At 38.3% G+C, this 14,268-nt stretch overlaps 1 protein-coding gene across 2 annotated transcripts in view; it reads left to right on the top strand.

Annotated features, from left to right (window-relative positions):
- GADL1 (glutamate decarboxylase like 1) overlaps nucleotides 1-14,268 on the top strand; it is an 81,271-nt gene that overhangs the window by 29,491 nt on the left and 37,512 nt on the right. For both annotated transcript variants that reach the window (XM_017818044.1, XM_017818045.1), the window contains exons 10-12: nucleotides 3,457-3,521; nucleotides 3,738-3,819; nucleotides 10,813-11,012. In XM_017818044.1, the coding sequence (XP_017673533.1) occupies nucleotides 3,457-3,521; nucleotides 3,738-3,819; nucleotides 10,813-11,012 (347 nt within the window). The remainder of the gene's footprint in view (nucleotides 1-3,456; nucleotides 3,522-3,737; nucleotides 3,820-10,812; nucleotides 11,013-14,268) is intronic.

Below are 14,268 nucleotides of genomic sequence, written 5' to 3'. Positions count from 1 at the left end.
ACTCAAGTTCCAGCACTTACATATGTTATGTATTGTCTTCACGCAGCTTTAAGTACTATATATGAGTATTTCTTCCCTGATGGTCCTTACTTTGACTCTTCTTTTTTTTTTCCTATTAGAGTCCAGTACAGAAAATCAGGTTTGACTTATTAGCCTGTGCTTAGGTAATTAGTTTAATCACTGTGAACACTGTGATTTCCATCATTCAGCTGAAAGTGATTTGCTGCATATGAAACAGAGTAATTTTCTCATACCTTGTTATCAATTACATTACGTTGGACACAGGTGATAATATTAATGTTTAAACCTACCCTGCATTGATCTCAGCTGGATTTGTCATCCACAAAACGTGCCAGTCTAGTTTGATCAATCTGCCTTCCTTCTGTAGTCTCATGGATGGAGGAGAAGCAGTTAACTTTATTGTGTATTTGCAATATCTAATAAAAAAGCCAGAGAAACATGCCAAGCTGCAGCTCTGGTAGTGAGTGAAAAGCTGGCTGGAAAATCATACCCAGAGAGCAATTACCAGTGGTTCACTGAAAGGGGAAAATTTTTTGAGCAGGATTCCACAAAGGTCTGTCCTAGGTTAGAAGTTATCTGTTATTTTCATTAAATAACTTGGATGAAAAAGAATACACTGACAATTTGAAAATTATGTAAAACTGCTGCGAGAGGCAGTGGAAGGACAAGATTAGAAATCAAAGAGATTTTGATAATTTGGAGAAAAAAGTGGAAAAACTAGGCTACAGTTCAATAAAGATAGTATTCTAAGTTCTAATAATCAAGTGCACAAATACAGGCTGGGTATGGTTGGCTAGACAGCAGATCTTTAGAAAAAGATCTGGGCTTTGCAGTAATTCACAAATTAGTGATATTTTCAAATAAAGTTAAATGTATTTCAGAATTGAATAAAGAAGATACATAAAATGATTCTTCCTGGTATGTACTTCATCTGCTTTATCTAGATTGTGTCCAAATAAAAAGATGCATTTCAAGAAGGTTAAGGACCTACAGGAGAAAGATTAGAAAATGACAAAGCGATGCAGATAAACAGAACCATATCTAGAAATCATGACCGATGAGGAAAGATGGAAAGCACTGATGTTATTTAAACTAGAAAGGACAAAGAGACAATACAAAAAGAAAGGAATAATCTCTACCCCGACCACTGAAGGTGTGACTAGAGGTGACACTGTTTAGGTCTGACACTTTAAATTGAAAACAGTTTGTTACCGTTAAACACAAATTAAGTGGCTAAATTATACAGCCTCCATCATTAGAGGTCTTTAAAGCCAAAGACAGTGATTCTCAGTTGTCTTAGGTGTCTTCTCATTTGTGGTGGGTTTTTTTTTTGGTGGTGGTGGGTTTTTTGTTTTCTTTTTGCCAGCCCTGGATCCCTAAGCACTTGATCTTTGAATTGGGTGAAGAAATATGGATCACAAATTTATCTTGTACTCCTGTGGCTCCAGGAGAGATTGAAAGGTAGTGAAGATGCTTGGACCTCCAGTACTATAACTCCTCTCTTCTAGGTCTCCAGCAGTAGTTTTTAAAACAAAGGCAGAAAGTAGTGCCAGTAGTGCTGTAGAGGCAGAAGTTGCTGGTGCCTCTCTGCATCTTATTTTTCATTTTCATGCTAATTACAAGCCATGTATTCATTGATTAGTAACTTCTAGAAAAGACAAGCATTTGACAGAAATGAGATGAGTATGTTGATCCTGCCTTTGGGAGTGGCACACTGTTGAGGTGACCTCTTGAGTGCCTTTCTAATCCTGTTTTTCAGAGATAGTGTGAAAATTTCAACTTTTTAAAACACAGACACCTTTAGATGCAGATTTCATGAAATTTATTATCTTTTAATGTGTTGTTTATAAATTATGAAAGTCAGGGAATAACTTAGGGATTGTTTTGACTTTATTGAATCATAGAATGAAAAGAGTAAAATTTTCTATGAAGTTCAGTTTGTCTTCCCATAACATGGCAAATTTGGGCCAGCTGGAGAAACATAGCCTGAAGTCGTGGTTCTGCAGGTAGAATCATTTCTTACCTTAGGTCCCAGCTGTAGATTGAGTGGCAGCAAGGATGTTGTGAGCATGACAATGTAAAATATGATGGGGTGCATTAATGTACTGCATAAATGAGAATGATGTGTTAAGACAAGTTAATAACCTTTCATTTCCCCTGTGAGCCTTTACCGTTCCTGTCTCCCAGAGATAACAGATCTTATTCCTAATGTATGGCCTATGAAGCAAATACTGATGCTAAATTTGTATGTCATCTATCACATCTGTTTTCTTCAAGGGAAAAAAAAGGAAGAAAAGCTAAACAAGCATATATTCTCCATGCTTACATCAGGAATCTTTACATCAATGATTTTTTTTTTCCCCTTCATTAGCACAAAACATATGAATCTTTTTTTTAAAACAAACTGAGTCCAGATGTTTTGTGGACTGATGCCTTCTGTGCATCTCTGAAAAACCTTGCTTACTTCACAGATAGTTTGCTTAAGTGTATTCCACCTGCATGAACATTGAAAATCCTCTTATTTATTTATTTATTTATCAGTAATTTCTCAAATGCACTGTATGACATGTCTGCTGTTTGCATGATCTCTCCAACTTTCCCCTGTGGATAAATATTGTTGTCTGAGAACTGAAGATTCACAACACCTGATGGGTGAAATCTGATCCCTGCAGAATTAATGAATAAGGATCACATTTCCTGACTCTGATTGTCCAGAATTAAACTTGTTTAATAAAAGCTTGTTGTCTGAGTTCCTTCTGTTGTCCATAGAGGCGTATATCTGCAAAAGGTATCGCCCAAAGATGGGTGTCTAGAGTAGATGACACTCAGTGAGGAGATTCAGTAGAGAGTTCTTCTCTACTGACTTGAGGGAGATGTGATGAGTCTTAAACCATTTTAAGATCAGTTGGGTTGCTGGTAACAGAAAGGCTGCTGTTGCACACTCCCTGACTTTGCTTTTCAGATGTGTGGAAAATCCAAGCCTGGACTTTGCAACTGGCAGAACTTTTACATTGTCTGCTGTTTCCTTCTGAATTTCTCAGGAAGGAAATGGCTAGCAGGAAGAAAATAAGCAAAATGAGGCTTTCTGCTCTCACTGCTGAGGTTAAGGCTGGGGGAAAGGAAGCAACTCTATTCGGTATCAGGAATGAGTCTGCTTATGCAAGGACACTTCAGTTCATTGCCTTGCTTACATAGAAGGGCCAGTCTAGTTTGTGGCTTATGCAGTGGCGCAAACCATTAACTCCTCTGTTTTAGGCACAGCCCCAGGCTGCCATCTTTATTTCAGTAGATGATACTAAAGACAAAATTTAGCCCACTGACCATGTAGTAAACTAAGTTTTAAATGAAGTAAGACTTCTTTATAAATTATTAGCTGAAGTATTATGAAAAGAACTTTATACAAATATTTTCTTGGCTCTATAAATGTTCTAACAGGCTTCTTGGGGTGGCTCGGCTTTGATATCAAGGAAGCATTGCAGACTTCTTCGTGGCATCCACAGGTAAGTCAGTTTAGTTCATGGGGTCACTTACCAGGGATTGAGATGGAAGTTGTATGGCCTGTTGGCTTCCATAAATAGAAATTACTTAATTGGAGAGATTTCTGAACCTATGGTGGGAGTGGGGGGATGGTAAATCTGATTCGTCTGCTTGGATTGTTTTGCCGTTTTTGATTCTTTAGTACCCATGATTATAGGTGCAATTTATAATTTTCGCAGGGCTGATTCTGTTGCCTGGAATCCCCACAAAATGTTGTTGGCAGGAATACAGTGCTGTGCTCTTCTGGTGAAAGACAACTCTGTAAGTCCTCCTGTCCTTTTTTTTTTCCTATTGCAGTAGGCTGTCACTGCTGTTATATGGAAGTAGAAATAATTAGAAAACAGCTGCAAGTCATTTTTACTATACCACAGTGCAAAGGCTGAATTATATTATTTTGAATTTCACCACTAAATTCATTTTAATAAAGGGTGAATAAGAGAGCAGAATCGAAGTCACTGTACCCACAAGTGGTCAAATTTTGCAGCTGGTGCTAGTTAACTTCTGTACATGATTTACATTCAGAATTGAGTATTTTGTCGCCTGGGCCTGCAACACTTAAACACAGAGCTCATCAAAGTCCTCAGAATAGCTGACATCCATCGGGACTGCAGCAGTACTGCATCTCTGTTTAAAGTAGGCAGAGCTTGTCTTCCCATCCCCTTACATAGGTGCCTCAAAGGGGGAGAGGGATAGGAGGCAGATCACATCCAGGAAAAGGTGCTGAGCCTTCTTTGCTCACTCTACCAGTTTTTCCTCATCACCAGGGTGATTTAGACTTTCCAGAAGCCATGACTAATTTAAAGGTCTTGCAAGCAAACAACAGAGCTTTGATCTCAAGATGAGTCTGCAATATAGTAAAAATCCCTGCTTTTATCTTTGTGGAATTCTTTTATCTTAATAAAGAAACCAGTAAGAGGTCAATTATTTCAAGCTCCGTTTCAAACTCAGAACTGCTAAAACTTATACTCATTTACCACCATCAGGGTTGAGTTTTACCTTATATAGGTTATAAATGACTGAACATCATGAAGATATGGAGCCCTGGAGGTTTGCACCACTATTTTGTGGCCATGGTTTGTAAATTACTCTGTCAAAACTACTGATATTTTCTATTCAACTGCTAGGGTTAGCTATCCATGTAATTTGTTACTAACTTCTAGTAGTAAGAACTGATGAAGACCAAAGACCATAGTTGCTAATTGGCACTCTCTTGGAGCTGATTGCTCTAAGTCAGAGGTGAGACATGGCAGTTCAGCAAGGAGAAGTGTGCCTCCTCATCTCCTTAGGCTAGAGTCTGTAGGATTAAAGAGGATTAGACCTCAAGATTACTGTCCATCACTTTATCTTTATTCCAGGATGAAAAACAAACAGAATGATGTTATTGACTAAGATTAATATGGTGTCTTAATTGCAGGCTTGGGAAGATTTCATTGCTGTATTTTTAACTAATTAGCCCTAGTACATAGATATAGCCCCAGGTAATGATTAGACTACTTGGACTGCATAATAGAAATTTCTCAGGAAGAAAGAGGAAAGCAATGAAGAAGTTTGAAATGTTCTAGCTGCTCAAGCATTTAGAGTCACTTTATGAGCACTGTTCCAGCTTCAGGGCTCTAGCAGCCATGTTATATTCTCCTTCTGTGCAGTGTAATGTCTCTTAGAGCACTCCTGTTCCACTTTTAAACCACAGCTGGGCAATGTTGTATTGGAAATATTTGTAAAGATGAATCCTAGGTCATTGAGGGGTGAAAACACAAGTATCACTGATCATAGATCCTGTTGTATAACAAGACACCTTCTGGAAAGTAGAAGATTTCTTTGCATTGAGTAGAAAGGGCATTTTACTCTGTGTTTAATTCCTGGAAAATTGACACTTACTTATTTTGTGTATGTGCCAATGCAGTCTTTATATGGAAAGAGACACACATACAAATTTGAGTACTTTCTTATTAACTAGCTGGAATATAAATCCATAAGAAAAAAAGATCAAATGCATATTTAAGACACTGACAAAAAAGCCTTGCTTCACTTTGATCCTCTCCATAACCAGAATAGGCACCTGACTCCAGTTTTCCATTAAAAATGTTATTTTCACACCAGTAAGAGAAGGAAAGAGCACATGTATCATTTTCTCACTCGAGAGCTTGTTCCACTGCTCCTAAAGTACATAAATACCTATGGCTGCAGATGAAGCACACATTTACATGTCAACATAATTCCTTTGCATTGTGGTTAGGATGCCTCAGTGGGAGCTGGAAGAGTTTGGCACATATTGCTCTGCCAGTGAATGTTCAAAGAACCTCAGGTGGTTGCTGAAATGCTGAACTCTGCAAGAAATCAAAGCAGCAAAATGTTAATCATGAATGTTAAGTCCTATTTATGAATCACACCCTATCTCCCTTTGAAAGACTGATAAGGAAGTTTTGTTACTCTGTCTTCTCATTTGCTTTGAGGTCCATTTGGAAACTGTGGAGTACCTCAGAATTAGGCTTAGTTGATTATAAGTAAACAAATTAATCCCCTTCAGTTTTTCTTTCTCTCTTTCATACTTTCTGTATGAAAAGATAACCTTTAGAAGGTGTCATCACATTTCAGTTGTGGTGGTAACACTGTAATTTCCCATTAGCAAAAGTAATAGTGACTAGTTTTGTTTGGTTTGGGTTTTTTTGCCACTTAGCCCCAGTATGGTTTAGCATTATTAATATGCTTAAGACATTGTAGCTAGCCTGTTAGAATAAAACATTGTATTTAAGTATTTTCCCATACAGATATAAAAAAAAAGAAAAAAAAATAAACTGCAGTGAAATGCTGATAAAAGAGTATCTTCCAGCCTTAGTGAAACAAAACTGGAATATTTCCAAAGAAGGTAGAGATAGAAAACAGAAATACGTGTTTCACTTGATTAGATGGGAGAAGTATTTTCACCAAAGGGAAAGAGAGATTGGTTAATCCTCTGTAAAAGCTCAGATCAATGACAGTAGTTCTTCATTGCTTAAAGCACTCAAGAAGTGCACAGTTATTCCTTTTTCACTGCCATGCCCTGAGTAACTTTCATCACTTCTCTAATAAGATAGTCTTACTCAGAAAACGCTTGTATTGCTGAGGCATGAATTGCAGTGACTGTTTAAACACAAACCTAGATGAAGCAATAATCTCAAAACATTAGTGAAGTCAGTTTTGCTCTCCAATGTTCTTTAAGTGCTAGGAATCAGTCTTGGGTTGTACATACTCTCTTAAAACCACAGAGCTACTACAGTTTGTCCTTGCTATAATCCATATTGGTGTAAATATTATCACCATATAAATAGAGAACTACTGTTTACCGTCACTGCCAGTGACTCATTAGAGTGAAATGCTAGGTTAGGTAATTAAGAATCAATTCTAAGCAATGAGCAGAATTTTCACTTATTTGTTAAGAAAAAGTCTCAATGTAGCTAATTAAATCTCAGTTTAACAAGAATATAATTGATTAAGGTGATGGCAGCCATCTACAGTGTAATCTCTTCCTTATCATTAGCAACATCATAGAGAGATATCTACCTCCCTGATTCCTTTCCAGGGCACCTGCAGGAAATACCCTATTCTCATTGCTTTTCACTTGGGGTTAGTGCAACTGAGAGCTCTTCTCACCTCTTGAAGTGAATTCCTAGAATGGCCTTTCACACTGCACTCCTTTTGAGAATTTTCAAGTGTGAAGTTCATTCTGCTTCAGATAAGGCAAATCAGGGAGATGTTTGTCTTGGGGAAAAAAGATATTTTGTTAATGAAATTGAAATTCACTTTTAACTAGCAATGAAAATGGAAAGAGATCAGAAGACTTGCTGTAGGTAACTCTGTTCAATGAGAAAAATATGTTGAATTATGAAAATGGAGCTCTAGGTTTCAGTATCAATAATTATTCATTAATTTCCCATTAATTAGAACACACAGCAACTATCCGTAGACTTCATCAAAATCAAAAGCTCTTTGAGACTTCACAGTAGACTGGGGCCTCCACAGAAATAGTATTTCCATTATCTAAACTTTAGCAACCTGACTATAAGTCTTACTATAAGGTAGAAAGATAAAAGGTGCTGAAGAAAGATAGTCAAAACTTGTCAAATGGGGCACTTCTAATGAAATTTTTGCAATTCTTCTAAACAGATGGAGCAGCTCAGTTACTGTATGGAAAACTCTTGGCATCTTCTTGGGACTGAGAGCATTGAGTTAGAAAACATATTTAAGCCATGTTTCTTTCCTTTTTTTTTTTTCTCTTCTGCTTTTCCATAATTTGACTAGGAAAATTGAGATGACTTTTTATGTCTTCAGCATGTAGCAAATTTCAGTCTCTTAATTTTGAGACAGCAGCAATCAAAGAGTAACTGCTTTCTTAAGCACAACATTTCTTTTGGATTTTTTTTCTTTTCTGCTGTCCTCCCTGCCCAAACTCTGTTCTGCAATGTTGCCGTTCTTTTCCATTCTCTTTCTTCTCCACCTTTCTTCTGTAATATTTCTTTCTTTCTCATGATGATTTTTGTTTCTTTTTCTGTCTGCTCTAGTAACATGCGTGAGGATGTCACTGTGCTTGCCTCTGTAGATTGATAGTAGGCAGTGTCTTCAGCAGGATTTCTTGAGCATGTTGCATTATCAAGCATGTTGATTATCAAGGATCATCAAGCCAGCATGACTTGTCAGCTTCGAATGTACCAGGAGTGTAGGACAGTACCTGCCTTTTTTTTTGTTTGTTTGTTTTTAGTGAAATATATTCCCATGAACTGGAGTTCACTCAGGGCCATTGAACGATTTGTTCTTGTTGTGTTGTCACTCTATAGAGTTTAAACTATTAAACTCTGCAGCTGTACTGTGATTTTAAGTGAACTTCTCAGTCTTTCTATAATATTACCAATTGAGTTTAGGTTTCTTGTGACAAACAACAGTTATTATTTTTCAGAGGACAGGCATGAGGGGAACTAATATTCTGTGATGTCCTCTATTGTGTAGCTGTGTTGCATTCTGATAAGACACAAGGTAGTCCCACATTGATCAATACGCTCATGACAGAAACACTATGCAAATATTTAAGTCAGCAAAGACAAAAAAATTAACTTAAATTTGTGGATAGACAATGCTGCCTTTTTTTGCTTGTTTGTTTGCTTGGTGTTTGTTTGGTTTTTTAAGACCATGTCTAGTAAACTTGTTTATTCCCTGAAAATCAAAGTATGTAGATTTAAACAAATAGAGTACAATGGCTTCACAGAATGACTCCTGTTCCTTGTTGGGCAGCTGCTAGCCAGAGAACACAAAGCTGTAAAAAACCTGTGAAGTATGGATGCTTCAGTGCTTGACTGTCTGGTTTCTAATGTCCTTTTTCTGCCTTTCTTTTTCTGAGAAAGTTGGAAAGTAACTGTGAGAATCTTATACGTTACAAAACACTGCACCCAGCACTGGCTTTCCAGCTATGGCTACCCTGTGCTGCAGCTGCACCTTATCACTGATGATTGCAAAGGGAGAGAGGATGCTGGCCCTTTTTTCCCCCAAGCTGTCACATAAACTGTCTTTTCACAAGGCTGAATGTGCTGGATCTATGACTAAAGAGTTCAGACTGAATTTGCTGTACTTTTAGCAAATCAGCAATATTACAATGGGATTGTCAAACCCTTACAGAAGCTGTGGAGCAACCTTTGGTGGCGTTCTCCTTTTGTGCTCTTACAAATAGGTGCGTAGGTGGGTTTTTTTGTTTGCGTTGCTTTTAGTATTGATGGAGGGAATTGAAAAGTCTAGGAGAGAGGCAGAGTTATTCTGTATATGCCAGTGGGTTAATTATCTTTTGGTGTTTTTTAGTCTTGACCTTTTTCCTCTATTTTATTGCCAGTCCTAAAGTTATCAGTAGTGTACTGTAATGTAGATCAAGAATGATACCTCTGTTACAGGAATATGACACTTTGATTAAGAGTGATGTCAGACCTGTCTGCCATTTCAAAATCAGACTTGCAGCAGATGCAGAGAAAAGAATGAAATGTGAAATACTTTTTCTGTTGATTCAAACTGAGGAGTGATGTTGAACTGGAAAATGAATTGTGGTCTTCTGTTTAGCAACTTATGTCTTGCTGTCCACTTCTGTTCCTTGTCTGTTCTGCACAGGTTCAGCTGTCACTTAAATAGGTGTTTCCAGATCTGAATCAGATGCAGTAGCCATGCTTTTAAACTCATCTAAATTTCTATTTGAGTATTATACGTTGTGTTTTATTTTTCTTACCCACTTCACTGACAAATCTATAACCTTTTCTTTCTTCTGGGCCCCTTGTAGGGCCACCCTCATCTTTGATTTTGTAACCTGCTTTCTGCCAGCCCTTCTCTCTACCTCACAGTATTACAGAATATATTTTGATATTTCATTCTTCAGCCAATGGCCAGTTCTATGCCACTTCTCTTCCTCTGTACCTTTAAACCTGTAACAACCTCTGTGCTTTCTGTTTCACAGCCTTGTTCTCTGCTGGAACTTGCCACATTACTCGTTAATCTTTGTCTGTTTTCTGCTGCTCATCTCTGCTCAGGCAGCCTCTCAGAAACTGGAGGCTGGAGATAGCTGAATAAAAATAATTTTATTAATAAACCATGATTAGGGTATGTGAAAGTACTTTTCTCAGGTTTATTTTCAAATGTTAAATTTACCTGAACTGTAAAATGAGACAAAAATGGGTGTACTAATCTCCTTGTGGTGTTTCTGCTCAAACAGTCAGATAGCCTATGCTAAATCTACAGTGATTATTTGCTGGTAAGGGCTAAACATTTATTTTTTGGGGCTAAAATCTTCCTTACCTGCAACTAACCAAAGAAGGAATAGATTGAGCCATTTGTGAACATGTAGGAAGTTCCTCAGGGGCTGTCCTTCCATCTAAAGACTGGAGCAGTGGACGTAGGTGTCTACTTCTTCTCCCTCTTTCCCATCCATATATGTCTTTGGGCAACTCTTTCTGTGATACCCACTTCCATGATTTCTTGAGATTCTGACTCAAAATTTCTCTTCAACCTGCCACTCTTCAGTGACATTATGGAGAAAATAATAATAATGAAAAAGTTTGCTTGTTGTCAGTGCTGACTTCACTGGGTTTAAGTTCATCCAGGATTCTTAAACCACACCATACGCTTTGGAGAGTATCCTGCACATCCAAATCTGTTTTAATAAGCCGTACAGACAGGAAAAAATAGGCTTTGGCTTGTGAAGTGGTTTGATCAGGAAACCAGGAATCTAAGTCTCTATTGTGTTTCTAATAGGGCCTTCTGAAGAAATGTTACTCTGCTGAGGCTGCATACCTGTTCCAGCAGGACAAGTTCTATGATGTCAGCTATGACACTGGTGACAAGTCCATTCAGTGCAGCAGACGTCCGGATGCATTCAAATTCTGGCTGATGTGGAAAGCATTGGGAACAACAGGCCTGGAGGAGAGAGTAAACAGGGCACTGGCTTTGGCAAGGTACCTCCTCACAGTTTTGAATACATCTGCTCTGTCTAATTTGCCAAAATGCTGACACTGATGATACTCCATATCCCAGAACAGACCACCTTGTTACTTTTCCCCCCTTCCTTTTGTTTGTATATAATAGGAGGAACTAATAACAATAATAGTGTTATTACATTTGCTATCCCGGGTCGCAGCGGTGAGAGTCCTGCACCCTAACCACTAGACCACCAGAGGCCCGGTTCGATTCCCGGCCCCCCGGGCAGATGGAGCTCGTTAGCCCTGTGAGGCAATCCATCTAAGAGAAGGTCACTCTAAACAAACCTACGTTCTGAGACCCTCACTGCCACTGTCCGAGTTTCACTCGGCCCCGGCAGATGAACCTCAGGATTAAAGGGTGGGCTCAGTTCAGCGCACGCTGGGTCTCACCTAAAAAATCCACTGCGCAGGCTCGAAGGGTTAATGACCTTTCCCAAATCTTCGCTCGCGAAGACTGGCCATTATTACATTTGCTAGAATATTTAGTAGTAATTATTGCTTTCAGCAATAAGCGTAGGTGTTGGTAAACAGTGTTGTCAAACATTTATATTATCTGAATCAGACACAGGACTTACCAATACACCTTCTTCTAACTCAGCTGTGTGTAAAAACAGCCTCATGTGCCAGGATCTTAGCTGTATCTAGCAATAAGTGAATTAGCCACTCTCCTGTCACTTCATTCCTCATGACCAAGGAAATGCAGAAAGCTGATGATGCAGGGAAATTCTTATGAGAACACTGTTAATGTTAGGATGTAGTAGAGGTGTATGAAGGCATATTGTTCTGACAAACTGCTTGTTTTTTCTCCACAAGTTTGTTGAAGTTCTTAATGCTTACAGTGTGTTCTGTTAGGGACAGAAACACCTTTTTCTTGCCATCTTCCCCACACATGACCTCTTCGATTTCACTAAGTTTTTGGTCTTGCAGAAATGAGTTTCTCAACTGAATTCAGCAGAATGATTGCTAGAAGGTGGTTCTAAAGTGATGGTGATGTCTTGGTTTCTGGGAAGAAGCTTCCATACACAAGTGGTTTTCTCTTCTCATAGAAGAAATGATTTTGAAATAGGATAGATAATGTCCCATTAAAAAGAATTAACTTTAATTATCATGTTTGTTCAGAATTTATACAAGATAAATCACAATGGAAGTTTCACCAGACTAGCTACACGTTTCCATAAGTCAAATCATTGATATTGACATTTTATTTTTTTTATATGAACTAGCAAGACAAAAAGAATTGAATGTTTATTTCAATGAAAATTAAAGGAATAGCCTCACTGTAATGAAGTTACTTAAAAGGTAAAAATACCCCTGACCTAAATCCAGAGTGGATTTAAAAGGAATTAAAAGAAAGAAGCAAACCCAGAAAAGCTCAAATGAGCCGTGACCTTTCTCTTTATTTTATTTTTTTTAAAACCACTAATTTTTTGGCCGGCTATATGTTTTTGATGTCTTCTGGTTAAGTTGCACCTTGTTTTTGTTCCGAAGCATTGTACTGTTCCTTGTCTGTACAGAGTAAGTAATTCATTCCATTATTAGTAGGGGAATTCAGCCTTATCAAGGTCATTGGCCAAGATTGTTTGACTGACTGTGTAGTGACTAATGACCTTTATGGGATTGATATTTCTGTTTTAATGTTAGGATCCAGTTGGTGGCACTTCTAAGGAGCGACTGGCTTGTCTCTTCTGTTTCTTGATTGTTTTGAGGTTTTTCCATAAAGAAGAAATTTAATTTTTAAACTTCCTGGAACTAGTCTACTGACTATAGAATTTAAGGGCAATATTGCTTTTTTTTTTTTCCCCAGTAGCCAAGCAGACCTGCAAAGGTTTTAGGGTAATTGCAAGCATGTATTTCTGGTACATCAAACTTTGTTTATTGGCTATTCCAGTAATATCTTTTTGTTCTGAAGTTGTATCATGCTTTCAGTGTATTAAATATCCCAGGAATATCGTGATGCTACCTATTTGGAAAGGCTTACTTTTAAAATAGCTAGAGTAGAGCATCCGGCTGACTGCTTCAGATTTTTTTCGTATTATTTTTTCTGCCCAATTATTTTTAGGGCAGGGATGTTGCTTTATGAAGTACACTAAAAAAACCCAGAAGTAAACGGCTTTTCAAATACAACTACTGTAAGCACCTCTGCATTTTATGCTTCAGCTTCTTTGCAGTTTTTCTGCATTTCCTCTTCTGACACCCACTCTTAGCAGACATATGTCTACTTTCACTGCAGATCTCTGCCCCTTATTTTCTGCAAGGCTTAATCATAGCAAATGCCACTTGTCTGTGTACTTCAGTCCTCACTAAAACTCAAGCCCTTCTGACGTTCTACAACTGTGACATGATAATAAAACTTCACTGTCAACTGTGGAAAGATGCACAGAGTAAATTGCTCCACCGCCATCAAATGATCCTGGCAAGATAAATCAGGGGCGATGGATTTTTCTAATGGCTGCCTTCTTAGGCTATTGGCAGTGTAGTTAAGAACATGATTAACAGTGTTGTGAACTTGACCGACATCAGACAGCCTATGTCAGATGGTGGTATAAAAAGAAGGCACTTGTGGCAGGAGGGAAAGGTATCAAGCATTGTGAAATAGCTCTAACAATTCAAGACCTCAAAAAAACCAAAAAGTGATCATGCATAGATTTCCCTTTTGTGATTTATTAAAGAAAAAATAAATTGAGGGCCAGTGTCTTATGAATAGCAAGCTGATGTTGCTGAATATTGGTTTTATGACACAGACAAGTACCTTCTAATAAACAGGACAAAAGCACCAAACTTGTTTTACCTAAGACATTTACCCAACAGAAACAGGTGCCCTCCAACATGCTCACATGATATCTACCCTTCTACTTGCCTTTCATCATGCTTCTCTTTCAACCTAAGTGGTAGCTTGGGCATTAACAGCTGGATAACAAACAACTGCATACAGTGGGACCTAAATGGTCATGACAGAAACAACCCAGAACGCTGATTTGTTACGGTGAGAGGGAACATCTCAGTGCACACCACAACTCCTAGGCCTGCAGTGCTGTGGGAACTGGCACTCCACCACAGCGATTGCTTTGCTGGGGTGTGTGCTGAAGTAATGAGTCACAGGCACAGCACTTGTTAGTGACAAACAGTGTGACAACTCCCTGTGCACAGCTTTGAAAAACATGTGCCATCTAGGGTATTGTTTATTGCTTCCCTAGCAGACCTCTTCCTGCAGCACGTCTGCCAAATAGCAGGC

This window comes from Lepidothrix coronata, unplaced genomic scaffold, assembly GCF_001604755.1.
Source record: "Lepidothrix coronata isolate B3197 unplaced genomic scaffold, Lepidothrix_coronata-1.0 Scaffold64, whole genome shotgun sequence".
NCBI lineage: Eukaryota > Metazoa > Chordata > Aves > Passeriformes > Pipridae > Lepidothrix > Lepidothrix coronata.
This window is presented reverse-complemented; position numbering and strand designations above follow the sequence as displayed.